The 14,672-nt window shown below is 48.7% G+C and overlaps 1 protein-coding gene across 2 annotated transcripts in view; it reads right to left on the reverse strand.

Moving 5' to 3' along the window:
* Window positions 1–256: 256 nt before the first annotated feature.
* Window positions 257–14,672, reverse strand: part of LGMN (legumain) — a 46,184-nt gene continuing 31,768 nt past the window's right edge. The window contains exons 4-14 of one of the 2 annotated variants that reach the window (XM_003832785.4): window positions 13,816–13,897; window positions 12,572–12,657; window positions 10,793–10,868; window positions 10,240–10,302; window positions 9,238–9,304; window positions 8,270–8,388; window positions 8,092–8,181; window positions 6,114–6,314; window positions 2,935–3,105; window positions 1,093–1,160; window positions 257–814 (exon numbers count right to left, since the gene is read on the reverse strand). In XM_003832785.4, the coding sequence (XP_003832833.1) occupies window positions 772–814; window positions 1,093–1,160; window positions 2,935–3,105; window positions 6,114–6,314; window positions 8,092–8,181; window positions 8,270–8,388; window positions 9,238–9,304; window positions 10,240–10,302; window positions 10,793–10,868; window positions 12,572–12,657; window positions 13,816–13,897 (1,066 nt within the window). In that variant the 3' untranslated portion in view covers window positions 257–771. The remainder of the gene's footprint in view (window positions 815–1,092; window positions 1,161–2,934; window positions 3,106–6,113; window positions 6,315–8,091; window positions 8,182–8,269; window positions 8,389–9,237; window positions 9,305–10,239; window positions 10,303–10,792; window positions 10,869–12,571; window positions 12,658–13,815; window positions 13,898–14,672) is intronic. The other variant, XM_008958213.4, reaches the window with a different exon arrangement.

The raw sequence follows: 14,672 nt of genomic DNA on the forward strand, positions 1-14,672 counted from the left end.
CTGGAGGAAAGAAGGTACTTTAAACTGCACCTGGAGGGTGTGTGGAGGAGATGGGAAAGGCATTCCAGGGCAGGAGGAACAGCAAGTAGCAAAGGCACAGGAGGCTGCAGAGCCCAAGGAGTGCAGAGGAGCAGAAAACAGCAGAGCAGCGGGAGGGGAGACTCGGGACGATAACGCTGGAAAAGATGATGACGGAGGAGGCCCCCGCTAGGAGGTGCAGGAGCATCAACCACAAAGTCAGTGTCGGACGTGAATATTTGGGTTCTGTTATAAACCTTTATTTTTTAAGACTTGAACACCTGCAGAATTAAATACAAAAGCAATCAAAAATCATCATATTTTCTAAAAACAGTTTTCCATTTGGGGCTTGCGGCCCTCTTCAATAAAATCATTCTGAAGATTTAAAGAGGTTTCGGCTTCAAATTCTCAGAATAAAGACTCCTTTTGAGAGGGGCTACAGAAGCCCCCATGAGCTTCCTGCTCCTCAAAACTAACAGGCAAAACAAAACAACAAACCTCCTAGAAAGCAAATGTGACCCTTCTCAATACAGAGCTTTTCCCACCCCAATTTGTAGTTTTTCAGAAAAGACTGGGGAAGTAGGTAACAGCGAGCAAGTCATCTTGTGAAGAAGGTCCTGGAGCGAGCCCTGGAGCGGGGGCTCCCCAGGAGGGCCCGAGCAGCGGAGACTTCTCACTCCACCTCTCCAGTCTCTGATCAGCACACAGTCGGTGGGGCGCTCACACTTGGAAAAGCTTCCAGGAGGCAGCTCTTCAGTAGTGACCAAGGCACACGTGGTCCATGGACAATTTTATCCTGCGAGAGACAGGAAGGAGAACTTGGTGAACCGCGTCAACTCTGAAGAAAGGCAGACAAACGCAGACCCACATGCGGCAGGCAGGCAGTTACGACAGGCCCGCCCAGCAGCTGTCACTGAGAACGTGGCTTCTGGACCCTGCTGACAAATGGCTCTAGAGGAAAGCTGGACGGAGCTCCTGGCAGAAGTGAAACTGCCCACTTGCAGAAGAGGATGGCAGCCCCTTCTGCTTTCAGAATGACATCGACCTTTCAAGCGTCACCTCTGCGTTAGTTACCTGTGAAGCGGATACGGCTTCTCACAAAGGTTGACCAGCACGTACAAATGTCTCAACGCATACTCGTACTGGGAGAAAACAAACGAGAAGAATGAAACTTCCTCATCTCACCACACAATCCACTCCACTTTTGCAATTGCAGAGGGCAAGCATCTTGGCCAGTGGCTCTTGCCCTATTTTGGTTCATGGATCCTTTCCCAACCTTTAGATAATCTGGTGATATTTATGGACGATCCCTCAGGAAAGAGGCACACATGCCAGGGTTTGCATGCAAGTGGGGGGCGCTGGCGGGGTTCTGCACTCTCAAATCTGAGGGCAGGACTCCTGACAGGGAACTCCCGATGGCTCTGCTCCCCGCCATGGCCTGGGATCTCCCCGGGAAGTCTGCCTTTTGATTCTGGGAGGGACACGCCAGCGAGGGAGATGGATGGCGTGTGAAAGCCACGCTGGATCACACCAGGGAAGGGTGAAGCAGCGGAGATGTTTATCTTGACATAAACTTCAGGGGAACCCAAGAACTCTCTGAGAACAAAGGAAGAGGTTCACTGTGCATGACTCCAAAGGTCAAAAGACCAAGACTGGGCCGGGTGCGGTGGCTCATGCTTGTAATCCCAGCACTTTGGGAGGCCGAGGCAGGTGGATCACCTGAGGCCAGAAGTTCAAGACCAGCCTGGACAACATGGTGAAACCTTGTCTCTACTAAAAATATGAAAATTAGCCAGGTGTGGTGGTGGGTGCCTGTAATCCCAGCTACTTGGGAGGCTGAGGCAGGAGAATTGCTTGAACCCAGGAGGCAGAGGTTTCAGTGAGCTGAGATCACACCACTGCACTCTAGCCTGGGCAACAAGAGCAAAACTGTGTCTAAAACAAACAAACAAACAAAAAAACCAAGACTGGAGGGGTAAAATCGAGCTACCTCAACTCTGCCCCAGTGTGAAAGAAGCCAGGGACAGGGACAACAGGGAACTGAGCAGGATGTGGCTATGTTCCAATAAAACTTTTTTTTGGAGACAGAGTTTCACTCTGTCGCCCAGGCTGGAGTATAGTGGCACAATCTCGGCTCATTGCAACCTCCACCTCCCTGGTTCAAGCGATTCTCCTGCCTCAGCCTCCCGAGTAGTTGGGATTACGGGCGTGCACCACCAAGTCTGGCTAATTTTGGTATATTTAGTAGAGATGAGGTCTTACCATGTTGGTCAGGCTGGTCTGGAACTCCTGACTTCAGGTGAGCCACCCACCTTGGCCTCCCAACGTGCTGGGATTGCAGACATGAGCCACCATGCCCGGCCCCAATAAAACTTTATTTACAAAAACAGGTTATGGGGGAGAAACAGACCTGTAGGCCAGTTTGCCAACCTTTCTCTAGAAGGATTGAAGCACCACATGCTACTGACCAGGAGGCTTTTCAGGTGCCTTCCAATTCTACATCTGCAGAAACTCAGTACTTCTCCATGGGCCACACCTGACTTCAACCGTCTTGGGAAGAGGTCAGAACAGACTCAGAAGGGAGAAGATGTGTGTGGCTCGTGTGAGGGGTAGAGACGAGGGTGGGGTTTGGCAGGGACAGCAGAAGTGTGAACAGAAGTAACTGTTCTTCAAACTAGAAGTGAGAGCTGTCATCTACGGCTCTGGTAAACTCTCCTACCCACTGGGACAAGAAGTGTTCTGAGGCCAAGATTTAAAATTAGTGAATTTGGACAACCTTCTTCCTCTCTGAAATGAGCCCACTGTTTCTCAGCCTGGATGGAACCTTCTATAAGGTCGTACAACCAATGTGACTGCCAGGGGACAATATGAATTCAGCTTCTGGATTCTGGTCGTGGGGAGAGCCCGCTGGCTCACCGTGGGGGAGTGCCAGTTGAAGCAGTGGGTCCGGAAGTGCAGCAGGGCCTCTGGGTAGCAGCTGTGCCCCGTGAGCGGGGCTCTCTCGGACAGGAGCTGCTCCACCTCAGCCTCGGACGCTGCCAGCAAGGAGACGATCTTGCGCACTGACTTCTCAATGAGGTGCCTGGCCTGGGGAGAAACGCGGCCTGTCAGAATGTGCCTCCCTGAGTGCGGTCTCTCAGGGACCCAGGAACGGTGAGAAGTGCATTCAAAGGCTTCTCTCCACACAGCCCTCAGCCTCCCGCAGGTTAGAGGAAATAACAATCAATGTGCTCCGAGAAAGGCGAGAGATGTCTGTGCCCACTTGTGCGACGGTCAGAAAGACCTGCCTCTTGGGGATCTTCCGGCATGATGCAAACATTTGTATCAAAAAACAACCTTTGCTGTGGAGAGAGGAGGTGGCAGAACCTGTGCCCCAAAGCAGACGACTGTGCCGTGAGGGTGCTGTGTCCACGGGCACCTCTGCCCATTCAGGAAACTATCGAATGGTTACACAGCGGGGCACAGAGGGACTTTTATTTTCTTTCCAGATGATGAAAAACAGCATCATAAAGAAGAAAATGCTTCTACACTACCCTCACTCTGGCCAGGCACAGTGGCTCACGCCTGTACTCCCAGCACTTTTAGGAGGCCGAGGCAGGAGGATCACTTGAGGCCAGCAGTTCCAGACCGGCCTGGGCAACACAGGGAGACCCTGCCTCTATTAAAATCAAAATCAAAAAACTAAAAAAAAAAAAACCTTCACTCTACAAGCAAGCTCTGTCCTACCCGCTCTCCAGCCAGGGTTTGCTTGCTTCATATCTGAATTCCACAAAGACCCCCCACCCACTGTGTGTTAGACCGGCAGTTCTCCAGGCGTGGTCCAGAACCACAGACTCCCCAAGAGCTCTCAGGCTCCAGAAGGTCTTCCCTTCCTCAACTCTGTATCTTTACAAGGCTGGATTTTCTTCTTACACTTCAGCCGAAAGAACAGCGCCCGACAGCGAAAGCAGAAGCCAGTTCAAGGATCCAGCTGTCGTCTAGCAATGCCGGACACAAAAGAGATACTCCCACATGTAAAGCAATGCCACTCTTCTCACCCAATGCTTTTTGTTTTGGAAAATGGTTATTTCTCATAGAAAATATATTAGTGTAAAATGTTATTTGTTAAGAATATTGTTATTTGTAAATGAGTTAAATATTTTTAAATCAGTTTTAATTTTTTCATAATCTTTTACTTTACATAAAAGTATAATTATGCAATAGTTAAACAGTCTTGGAAATAGTTTTCAAATTTGCAGCAGATACCAAAGAAGTCCTATATGATTTACACAGCTGTTTAAGCAAACACAAGAAAACTCTGAGCCAGGTGCGGTGCCTCACGCCTGTAATCCCAGAACTTTGGGAGGCTGACGCAGGTGGATCACCTGAGGCCAGGAGTTTGAGACCAGTCTGGCCAACGTGGTGAAACCCCGTCTCTACTAAAAATACAAAATTAGCCAGGCGTGGTGACGGGTGCCTGTAATCCCAGCTACTCGGGAGGCTGAGGCAGGAGAATCGCTTGAACCCGGGAGGCAGAGGTTGCAGTGAGCTGAGATCGTGCCACTGTACTCCAGCCTGGGCAGCAAGAGCAGAACTCCATCTCAAAAAAAAAAAAAATCACCAAAAAACCTCTGGTTCACTTTCTGTGAACTATCAAAAATGTCCTTTCATCTCATCTTAATTTAATGCAATAAATATCAATAGACATAACCCACCATGAACAAAAGCTTTTTGGGATCAATAATTTAAAGAGTATAAAGAGGTTTGGCCGGGTGCAGTGGCCCACTCCTGTAATCCCAGCACTTTCAGGGCCCAGGTGGGAAGATCACTTGAGCTCAGGAGTTTGAGACCAGCCTGGGCAACACAGTGAGACCCCAGCTCTACAAAAAAATTAATAAATAAAGAGGCCCAAGACTAAAAAGTCTGAGGACTACTATGCTATACTGCATTTGACACCAACTAAAAATATGTCCTGGTTAATACGTTTTTCACACACAGGGCACCAATTTTGGAGATAACTAGATATGTGCATTAAAAAAAACCACATTGATTTAAAAAAAGAATCTTGCCTAGACGGGTGGATCACCTGAGGTCAGGAGTTCGAGACCAGCCTCACCAACATGGTGAAACCCCATCTCTACTAAAAATACAAAAATTAACTGGGGCATGGTGGCACGTGCCTGTAATCCCAGCTACTTGGGAGGCTGAGGCAGGGGAATCTCTTAAACCCAGGAGGCGGAGGTTGCAGTGAGCCAAGATCACACCACTGCATTCCAGCCTGGCGACAGAGCAAGACTCTGTCTCAAGAAAAAAAAAAAAAATCTTGCCTAGAAAACTCAGGCCATATTTCAGCACATCCATCACTGTGCTGTGCTGACAATGGGGATAAGGGCTAACAGAGTTGGCTTTGTGGGAAGGGACAGGCAGCCCTCTGCCCAGCATTCCGGTGAGCACACAGCTGTAATTTACATAGCAATTCTGTCAGCTCCAAACACACTGATGAGCTACTGAAAACAGACTCACTGATTGGAAAGGACGGCATAAGCATTTTAGAAAGAATTTTAGGCATGACTATGTTTTTCTGAGAACAGCAGAAATTTTTGTGGATTGGATTTTTTTTTTTTTTTTTTTTTTTAAAGAAGGGGTTTTGCTAGGTTGCCCAAGCTGACCTCAAAGTCCCGGACTCAAGGAATCCTCCTGCCTCAGCCCCCTAAGTAGCTGGGACTAGAGGCACATGCCACCGTACCTGTCTCTGGATTTTTAAAATGAATATGATTAGCTAATAACTTAATAAGCAACAAAGTAAAAATATCCTCTAAGCAACAAGGTATAAAAGGGAAACACCCATGTACATGGCTTCTTGGTACGATACAGGGGAGACAGGCCCCCATTCCACCGCTCCCTACTACCGAAGAGGTCAAGGTTAGTTTACTCATGAAGATGGGAGGCAACCACGGCCCCGCCCACCCGCTTCCGTTACATGGAGGACAAAGGCTGGCTTCTGTCCCCACATACTCCTGCGTGGCAGGAGCATAGGAGGCAGGGCCGTGCTCATGCATGCTGCCCACCTGGGCTGGGGACAGCACCTGGGCACAGCTCCTTTCACCACTACTCACATCCAGATGCCGCTGGATCTCCTCTGTGAGCTGCCTGGACTCCTCCAGATCATTGGTGTTCATCAGTTTCCTTTTCATGATGGTGAGAGGCACATCAGGGCTGGGGGTGAGGTCAAGGTGTGTGACTGGAGGTAGGGAGATAGGAGAACTGGCTTTGTGTTTCATACCCTGAAACTGCATCACTTTCATGGTGGAGATTGTCTGGGGAGACAGACAGCAAGAGAGAGCGAGAGAGAAAGCGAGAGAGTGAGAGAAGGCCAGAGAGAGAGGGAGAGAGAGAGAGAGCTGGTTTGAGTGGGAGGAGCAGAGGTGCCCAACATACCCCAAGTCCAGCCTCTCCCTCAGAGGCTCACATTTACTCCTCATGCTTTCAGGACCACAAGGCCACAGTCACAGTCTGAAAGGCATGGTCACCCCAGCAGTACGCAGGCAATGCACGGGAGCCCCTGAAATCTACCAGTGAGTGACTCAAAATGCCTGGCATCCTTTGCAGAACTGCTATTCTTTCACCAGACAGCTCTGGTCCAAGCTCTGCCTGACTGCATCAGCAGTGCCCTTCATATGTAAAAGAATAGCAGTTCTGCTGCAAAGGATGCCAGGCAAAGAATGTCACCTGCAAAGGACGCCGCCTATCCAGGCGGGTGACCTGTATGTGCTCACTCCCCCACACTCACCTGCAAGTCCCTAAGGACCAGTAGTGGGAAGGTACAAAGCATCTGCCCAGGTTAGAGCTGAAGTCTGGGTCCATTGGGAAGGGCAGAGCTGAGGCCAGGCTGATGCTTGGCATCAAGAGCTAGCAAATGGGCACAGCGGCCAGGCTCGATTTGGCTGCAGCGGTCACTACAGACTGGCTCCCAATCAGAAGGGAAAATGCTGCAAGCGTTCTCTTCCTAAAGCAAGCAACAATAATCTAACAACCGTTCTAAAATCAGCAATACCACACACACCGATCTATATAAAAACACAGAGGCTGGAGAAGATCCACCACAAGTCCTCAACCAAGATCAGAAATGGCCAATGATGAGGACACTGTGAAGAGAACGGAAAGCCCAAGGCGGGGCCCCCACATGGCCAGGGCTATGCCACCACTGACCCTGCCTTCTCCGTGTCACCTTTCCCTGGCCGTCCCTCTGCTCCAACTCTCTCCTACACCTGCTCAAAAGCCTGACTGGGTCATGGTGCCCTGGGTGCAGGTCTCATGTCCCCCAGCCCATGCCCTGCTGAAGGGCTAACCACGGCTGGATTTACTGACTCCAGGTTCTTCTAGAAGGCCAACGTTTGTGCCCAAGGAACAGATCTCAGCTGGCGAGCTCTCCGCTGGGGGTGGGCTGCTTGGGGGATGGTGAACAACTGGGAGGCCCTGCACATTTGTTACGGTGTTTGCACATCCCAAACGCTAGCCCCAGCAGCTTCACTTAGGGCCCAAGCTTTTAGCAGCCACTTACTGCAACACCATTTAACCACACAGGTCCCTTCTGGACATATTTGGAGGAGAATAAAATGTCTCCAATTTATAGCCAAAGGGTAAAGGTAACAACCTGCCATTTGCAAAGGGGCAGGACCCCAGAAAATCCAAGGTGCAGAGTGGCTGTGGGACAATCTACAAACCGTAAAGCAGCAGCTTTCGAGTCAGTGATCCCTTGCTGCACACTAGGCCTGTGTTTAGCATGAGTAACGCATAGCCCTCTTGCATGCTCCTAGCTACCTTGTACGCTTGGGTTTCAACCAATGAGAAAACAAATTCACAGAAGTGAAATCACTTGCCCAAAGTCTCACAACTCTGCAAGTTTGAACCTAGAAAGGTCTGATTCCAAAGCCCACAGGTCCCCAGGATGGAGTGGCATGAGAGGCAGAGGCATCCCTGCCTCAAGCATTCCTCACTCAGATCCCATGTCTCTTTAGCAAGAGATCAATATTCCAGGCAAGTCCACCTAGGACACAAGGAACAGAGGGCCAGCACGCGAGGCTCCCGACTCACTTTGTTTCCATACTGCATGACGTGGCTGGTGTTGGTGTGCGATTTTACCAGGTGGTACTGCTTGTGCAGGGTCTCTTTAGTCAGATCTTCCTGCAAAAAGTGAGACCATTAGAGACCTTTGACAATCAGAGTCTGACGGTTAAACCCCAGCTGAACAGCCAGCCCCCAAAGGGCTCACCACGTCCGAGTCTTCCATCCAGTTGACGCTGTACCAGTCCCCCAGGTACGTGGACCTCTTCTCATCATAGTAACAGGCGTAGGACGACTCTCTGGGGTTGGCAGCAGTAGTTGCATAAACTACGAGGAATTAAAGATGATCTTTTAGTTGCATTTTATTCCTGCCTTGGATTACGCTTGAAGCTTGAGTCCTTCTTTCTCCCCCGGTGAAATCGAAGCATGCTACTTATGATCCACACAGGAGGGCAGGGACACGTAACTGTACCCAGGCTTGTGTATTCGATTACAATAACTCATCTAAAATTAAATGCGGAAGAAAGAGAAGCCAGCTGGTGGATGTTTTTTGCAGCAATTGGCAAATTGGCATGCTTAGGACATCATGCTATTCTGGAAGAATGCTGACATTTCCACAGCACAGGAAACTTGAAGAATATGGGCTTACTTTGGTTTCCAGAGAGATCTGACATTTATTGAAGAAACATCTAGATTAACTGAGCCTATACAAAAGCTACCACTTACTATCTCTCTACCATGGGCTTAGAATTGTGCTGGACAAATGCTAGTGTTTAAAATACAAGTCTCCCAACAGACACACACTATCTTTATCCCCATTTTACAGATGGGGATAACTGAGGGTCAAAGAGAGTCAGTCACCTGCTTTGAGGTCAGAGTGCAACCAACACATTGCAAAGGATGGAGGCTAGTCCAAAGCCCATGTAGTTTTAGCTTCAGTAGTTTTACGAGAACCTGGAAGAGCACTGTGAGGCTCACATACAGATTCTTTATTCCCTGACTACCAGTGCTTCAGAAGTAGAGGAAGCCCAGAGCTACCTGCAAGTATCTCCCCACTTCTATGGCCCAGGCTGCCCTCAGCAGCCCCTGCTTACGGAGAATGCTCAGTTCCATGTCAGCGGTGTCTGAGCAACCTGCTTGCCAGCCCAGGTCGAGGCCGGCGCCCCAACCACCTACCATTGATGTTATCCGGCAGGTGGTTCATCATGGACCCAGACTCACAGGCTTCAATGTAGAACACCATCTGTGAGGCAGACGGGGCAGGTGAGCTCACCCCAGCCAGGTACAGGCCTCCAGCCATGCTACTGGAGCTCTGCCCACTCTCTCTACCCATTCCTAACAAGTCCTCCAGGCTTGCTTCTGGAGACATTACTGCTGTAAAGAGGCTGCTGCCAGAAGCTATGGAAGCTGCTGCCACACAAATTTATTCATTGCTAATGGAATAAAATCATCTATTAGCTGAAATAATGCAGAGAAAACGGAGCCATGTGATGCTAAGGAAAACGGTTCCACCATCCAGTGCAGGGAGGAGTTTCAAAGACCATACAGTGCAGCAGGCCATCTTTCTGCGTTACTGTCACGTATCACCCAACCCATGCAGGTTTTTTTTTTTTTTAGTAGAGACACGGTCTCACTATGTTGCCCAGGCTGGTCTTAAACTCCTGGCCTCAAGTGATCTTCCCGCCTCAGCCTCCTAAAGTGCTGGGACTACAGGAGTGAGCCACCACACCCAGCCAAAAACTCTGGCCCTGCACAGTTTCCATAAAGGGTGCTATAGGGGTAAGAAAGGCTCCAAGTGAGAATAAGATAGTGGTATTTTCCTCCCCAGCTGCCCAAAATTGAGGACAGTCCTAGGAATAGGAGTCTGCAAAGTGTGGGCCGAAGACCAGCAGCAGCAGGATCACACGGAAACCCAAGGCAAATTCTCAGGCCCCCTCCCCAGACCTACTGGGTCAAACTCTGGGGGTGAGGCCCACACTGTTTTAACAAGCTCTCCATGATTCCAGTCTAATAGCTAAAGCCGAATGCCTCATCCTGGGAAACCAGGGATTGGAAGGATCCCCTTTCTAGAAAACACAGCACCCACAGTTGGAGGACGGTCACGGGACTGTGGGCTCTGCACTCACGGCTTTCCTCACACCCCCCGCCCCCACAAGGCTGCCCCAAGGGCTGAATTACCTTTCGGTACATTTTGTGTTTGTACATGTAATGGATGGTCTCATTCAGGTCCTTTACGTGAAGCTGAAAGGTGAGAATATTGTCGGACCAACACATCAAGAGAAACTATTTGCTGGATAAGCCACTAGTAAAGTTCTGATGATCCTTCATAAACTCTTTTCTACCAATCCCTAGAAGTAATCATGGTGAAGAACATAACCCCAGAATGTCGTCACATGTTTTATGCACGCATTTAAAAAGGGCAAGAGGATGTACCTCTTCACCCATTACTTTGTCCGGAGCTTTTGGTCTATTCTCAGGTCTAGTGTGATACACCCACGTCCTGAGACAGCTACCGACGCTGCGATATGAACAGAAATGCAGGGAAAACTGTCTGGAAGAGATGTCCTTGGATAGATTTCAAGCTGCTAAACCTGTCCCCCACTCCCACCCACCACACGTACAAACCAACCCTGGCAGGACACTAGAAAATACACGCTATGGGTTTAATCTCGACACCTAGGCTTGCTTTTCTGTTCTGCTAGTTTGTCCTTAAAACGTTAAGAAAACTCACATCTTCATTGGGAAAAACCAGTATTCCAGTAGATCCATGGTCAGTGAAGTAAATGAACACGTGATCCTGGGGGCCGCTGCCAAGAAAGAATCAGGGGTCAATCATTTCCTTTTTCTGTTTTTACTTCTATTTCTCTGAAAAGCTGCCCTAATCAAAAAATTAAGAAGTTTGGGGAGTAGAGTTGCCCAACCAGGTTTGAAGATGAACACAAGGGCCCGGTGCCCGGTGTCTGGCCTGTCCCCTCCACTCCCCTTGGTGTGATTCTGAACCACAGTATAGATCCTAGAGCCTCCAAATTCTGAACTACGGCTGGAAAGGAGGAGGGACCTTTCCTGGGCAACCCATCAGACAGACCTGGTGTGAGGTGGATAGTGGGGTCCTTTGGCAATTGGGCCTCATCCCAGGCAGCCACACTCTCCAACCAGATCTCCCCAAAATGAGCTCAACACAGGCCTGCAGCCTCCCCCTCCAGGCCTCCTGTGGCCCACAGTCTGGATGCCCACCTGCCTGCCTCACCAGGGCTTCCACCAGATGGCGCTGCTTCAAAGTGGCAGAGATGTAGTAACTTACATGAAGCCAATTTGGTTCACCCTCACAGATGTCCATCTCCATACTAATTTTTTTTTTTTTTTTTGAGATGGAGTCTTGCCCTGTCGCCCAGGCTGGAGTGCAATGGCATGATCTCAGCTCACTGTAACTTCCGCCTCCCAGGTTAAAGCAGTTCTCCTGCCTCAGCCTCCCGAGTAGCTGGGATTATAGGCACGCGCCACCACGCCTGGTTAATTTTTGTATTTTTAGTAGAGATAGGGATTCACACTGTTGGTCAGGGTGTGTGTGTGTGTGTGTGTGTGTGTGTGTGTGTGTGTGTGTGTGTGTGTTTGAGACTGAGTCTTACTCTGTCACTCAGGCTGGAGTACAGTGGCACAATCTTGCCTCACTGCAACCTCCACCTCCTGGATTCAAGCAATTATCCTTCAGCCACCAGAGTAGCTGGGATTACAGGTGCATGCTACCATGCCTGGCTAATTTTTGTATTTTTAGTAGAGATGGGGTTTCATCATGTTGGCCAGGCTGGTCTTCAACTCCTGATCTCAAGTGATCCGCCCACCTTGGCCTCCCAAAGTGCTGGGATTACAGGCGTGAGCCACTGTACCCAGCCTCTGCACTAATCCACACGAGCTTACTTGTGCCCAGGCCTCCCTTCCAGCTTAAAAGAAATATGCTACTAGAATCTCTGGCATCACATAAAAATGCCACATGAACAATTACTAAACAACAAGACATCTCTAGCCCACAGCCAGTCGGGGTAAGCACTGGGGTTCGTGTTCCCCAATATGAAAGTCCACTTCCTCCAATATGAAGGGACTTACGAATGTGCCTCTCCCCGCTGGGCTGATCTGTGATCAGAGCACAGGGCTGGTGGCCCTGCAATCTGGGCACAGGGATTCAGATTCACACCTGCCTCAGGGGCTCCGCTGGCAGTGGGACATCCCTGTGCTATGATCCCCAGACAAGGAACGAGGAGTTTAAGTGATAGGAACATTTTATTAATAATGAGGGGCCCTGGATCATAAGGTGAATTCAGTGCAGAAATGGGCCACCAAGAGAAGCCACTGAAACAACAGCCCTAAGCACCTGTCCTAAGTCAGAATAAAACTCTCCACTCTGTAATTTCTCACAGGTAAACAGGCTAGGGGCACAGAACAACACCTGTTTCAATTCTCTATACGGGGGTCCCAAGCCATTGAGAGAAGTGTAGTATCCGTAAACAGACATTACCTCTTCAGGACTTTGCCGGATCCTATGCCCTTCACTGCTTCTGCATCGCCTCTCAACACAGCAAGGAAATTTTGTGGGGTAACATCCTACAAAGAATTAGGAGCCACAATCAGATGCAGCTGTCACTCCAACCCAGAGTGTTGGCTGAGTCTGCAACCGACCCATGCCACCAGCCTGCACATTCCAAGGCTCATGGCTTAACAGCAAACACTTTTGGCCGGGTGCCGTGGCTCACGCCTGTAATCCTAGCACTTTGGGAGGCTGAAGCGGGCGGATCACTTGAGGTCAGGAGTTCAAGGCTAGCCTGGCCAACACAGTGAAACCCCATCTCTACTGAAAGTAGAAAAATTAGCCAGGCATCATGGCACCTGCCTGTAATCCCAGCTACTATGGAGGCTGAGGCAGGAGAATCACTTGAACCCGGGAAGAGGAGGTTGCAGTGAGCCAAGATTGTGCCACTGCACTCCAGCCTGGGTAACAGTGCCAGACTCCATCTCACACAAACAAACACTATACAGAAACAATTTCATTAAATACGGTCATCTTTTTTACCTGTATGATATGTTAAATTTAATTGTATTTGACTTTAAAAGAAAAATAAAATAAAATGAAACAAAGAATTGTTAAACATCAGATAAAAGTTTCTTATCAAAAGGATAATTAATTCCTAAAAGATCCGATATTTAAAACAGACTATGAAAACCAGGTGAATGAAGGCATCACGGTCGATTTTAAAAATGTGTCAATTGAGACAGTCTCAATCAACTAGGAGGAACAGAAAAGTTTTTGGAAGTAATATACTATTATAGCTATAATACACTATATAATAAACTATATAACAATAATAAATGAAAAACTATCTCAGCAAAAATCCTGAGATACTTTGCACCAAGCCTGGTACTGAGAAAACCGATTTTTATAAAAGAGCACAGGTAATCTATGATCAGATTAATGGTGATATCTCAAGAAAGGTTAATATGGATGAAACTACATGGTCAGGCCTAAAGTATGAGAAGACTGGGAACTATCAGTAGATTGCAACTTATTCTAAACATTCTCTTTTCCTCTGCTTTCTTTCAAAACTCTCATAATTTACTCCTCAGGCACAAATCCTAATACAAATGTGAAACACCGACCAGAAGCCAGTCTAGGGAGATTCTGATTCTAGAAACAGAAGAAAGAGGGAAAAATCATCACTAAAATGAAAACTAAACCAGCTGGCTCCAACCGTGGAAGCCACTCACCTCTCCGGTGTAGTCCTTCGGGACTCCCTGATAGACATCTGTGCCATTGGGCCTGTTGATCACAATTCCTGGAGTGGGATTGCTGAAAATTAAAGGACACAATTTAAACGAGATGTGGCATGCCTCTGAAATCTCTCTCTTCAAATACATGTATGTTATGTGAAAAAATAGTAAACGTCTATGTTGGTCAAAGAAACAACTTATGGCCTGCAGGGTGGCCAACGTGTGAGTGGTTTGAGCAGCTTGGGGATCTCAGCAGTCCCACAGCCCAAGAGCTCTTGGCAGAGGCAGTAAGGAGCTGAGCCCGAAAAGCCTCGGGCAGGGACCAAAGCATAGGTGTGCCTGGCTGCCTGCTGGAAACCAGAGAGCATCATGAGGGCAAGGTCTCATCAAAAGCTCTCTCAGAGTGAAACTACTTTCAGAAAGAGACAGGACAGAGAACAAGACTTTAATACAAGAGCTTAGGCATTAAAGCGTCAGAGTGGGTGATGTATGAGCTGAGAATGTGACCACAGTAAGGGTAGCGTCCTTCACCGCGGCTGCAGCAGGGTGACCACGGAGCTAGGAGGTTAGAACTCGCTGAGTTTATGCCCATACTTGCTGCCTCTGATCTCTGCAAGAAATCAGATAAGCAGGCACAAGGGAACTATTTGTGAAGTTAAACTCAGCAAGTAATAAAATAAGTATAGAAAGAAGGTAGTAGGAGTATCTAACCTACAAGCAAAAACATTCTACGTGCAGGTCCCCTGTGCTGCAGCCTGCTCGGAGCTTAGGAGCAAGCACCGTAGAATCCAACACGTCCTCCAAGGTGAGGAGGAACTCGGCTTTAGACCCTTTCAAAGCACCCACCAGCACCC

This window comes from Pan paniscus, chromosome 15, assembly GCF_029289425.2.
Source record: "Pan paniscus chromosome 15, NHGRI_mPanPan1-v2.0_pri, whole genome shotgun sequence".
Taxonomy (NCBI): Eukaryota; Metazoa; Chordata; class Mammalia; order Primates; family Hominidae; genus Pan; species Pan paniscus.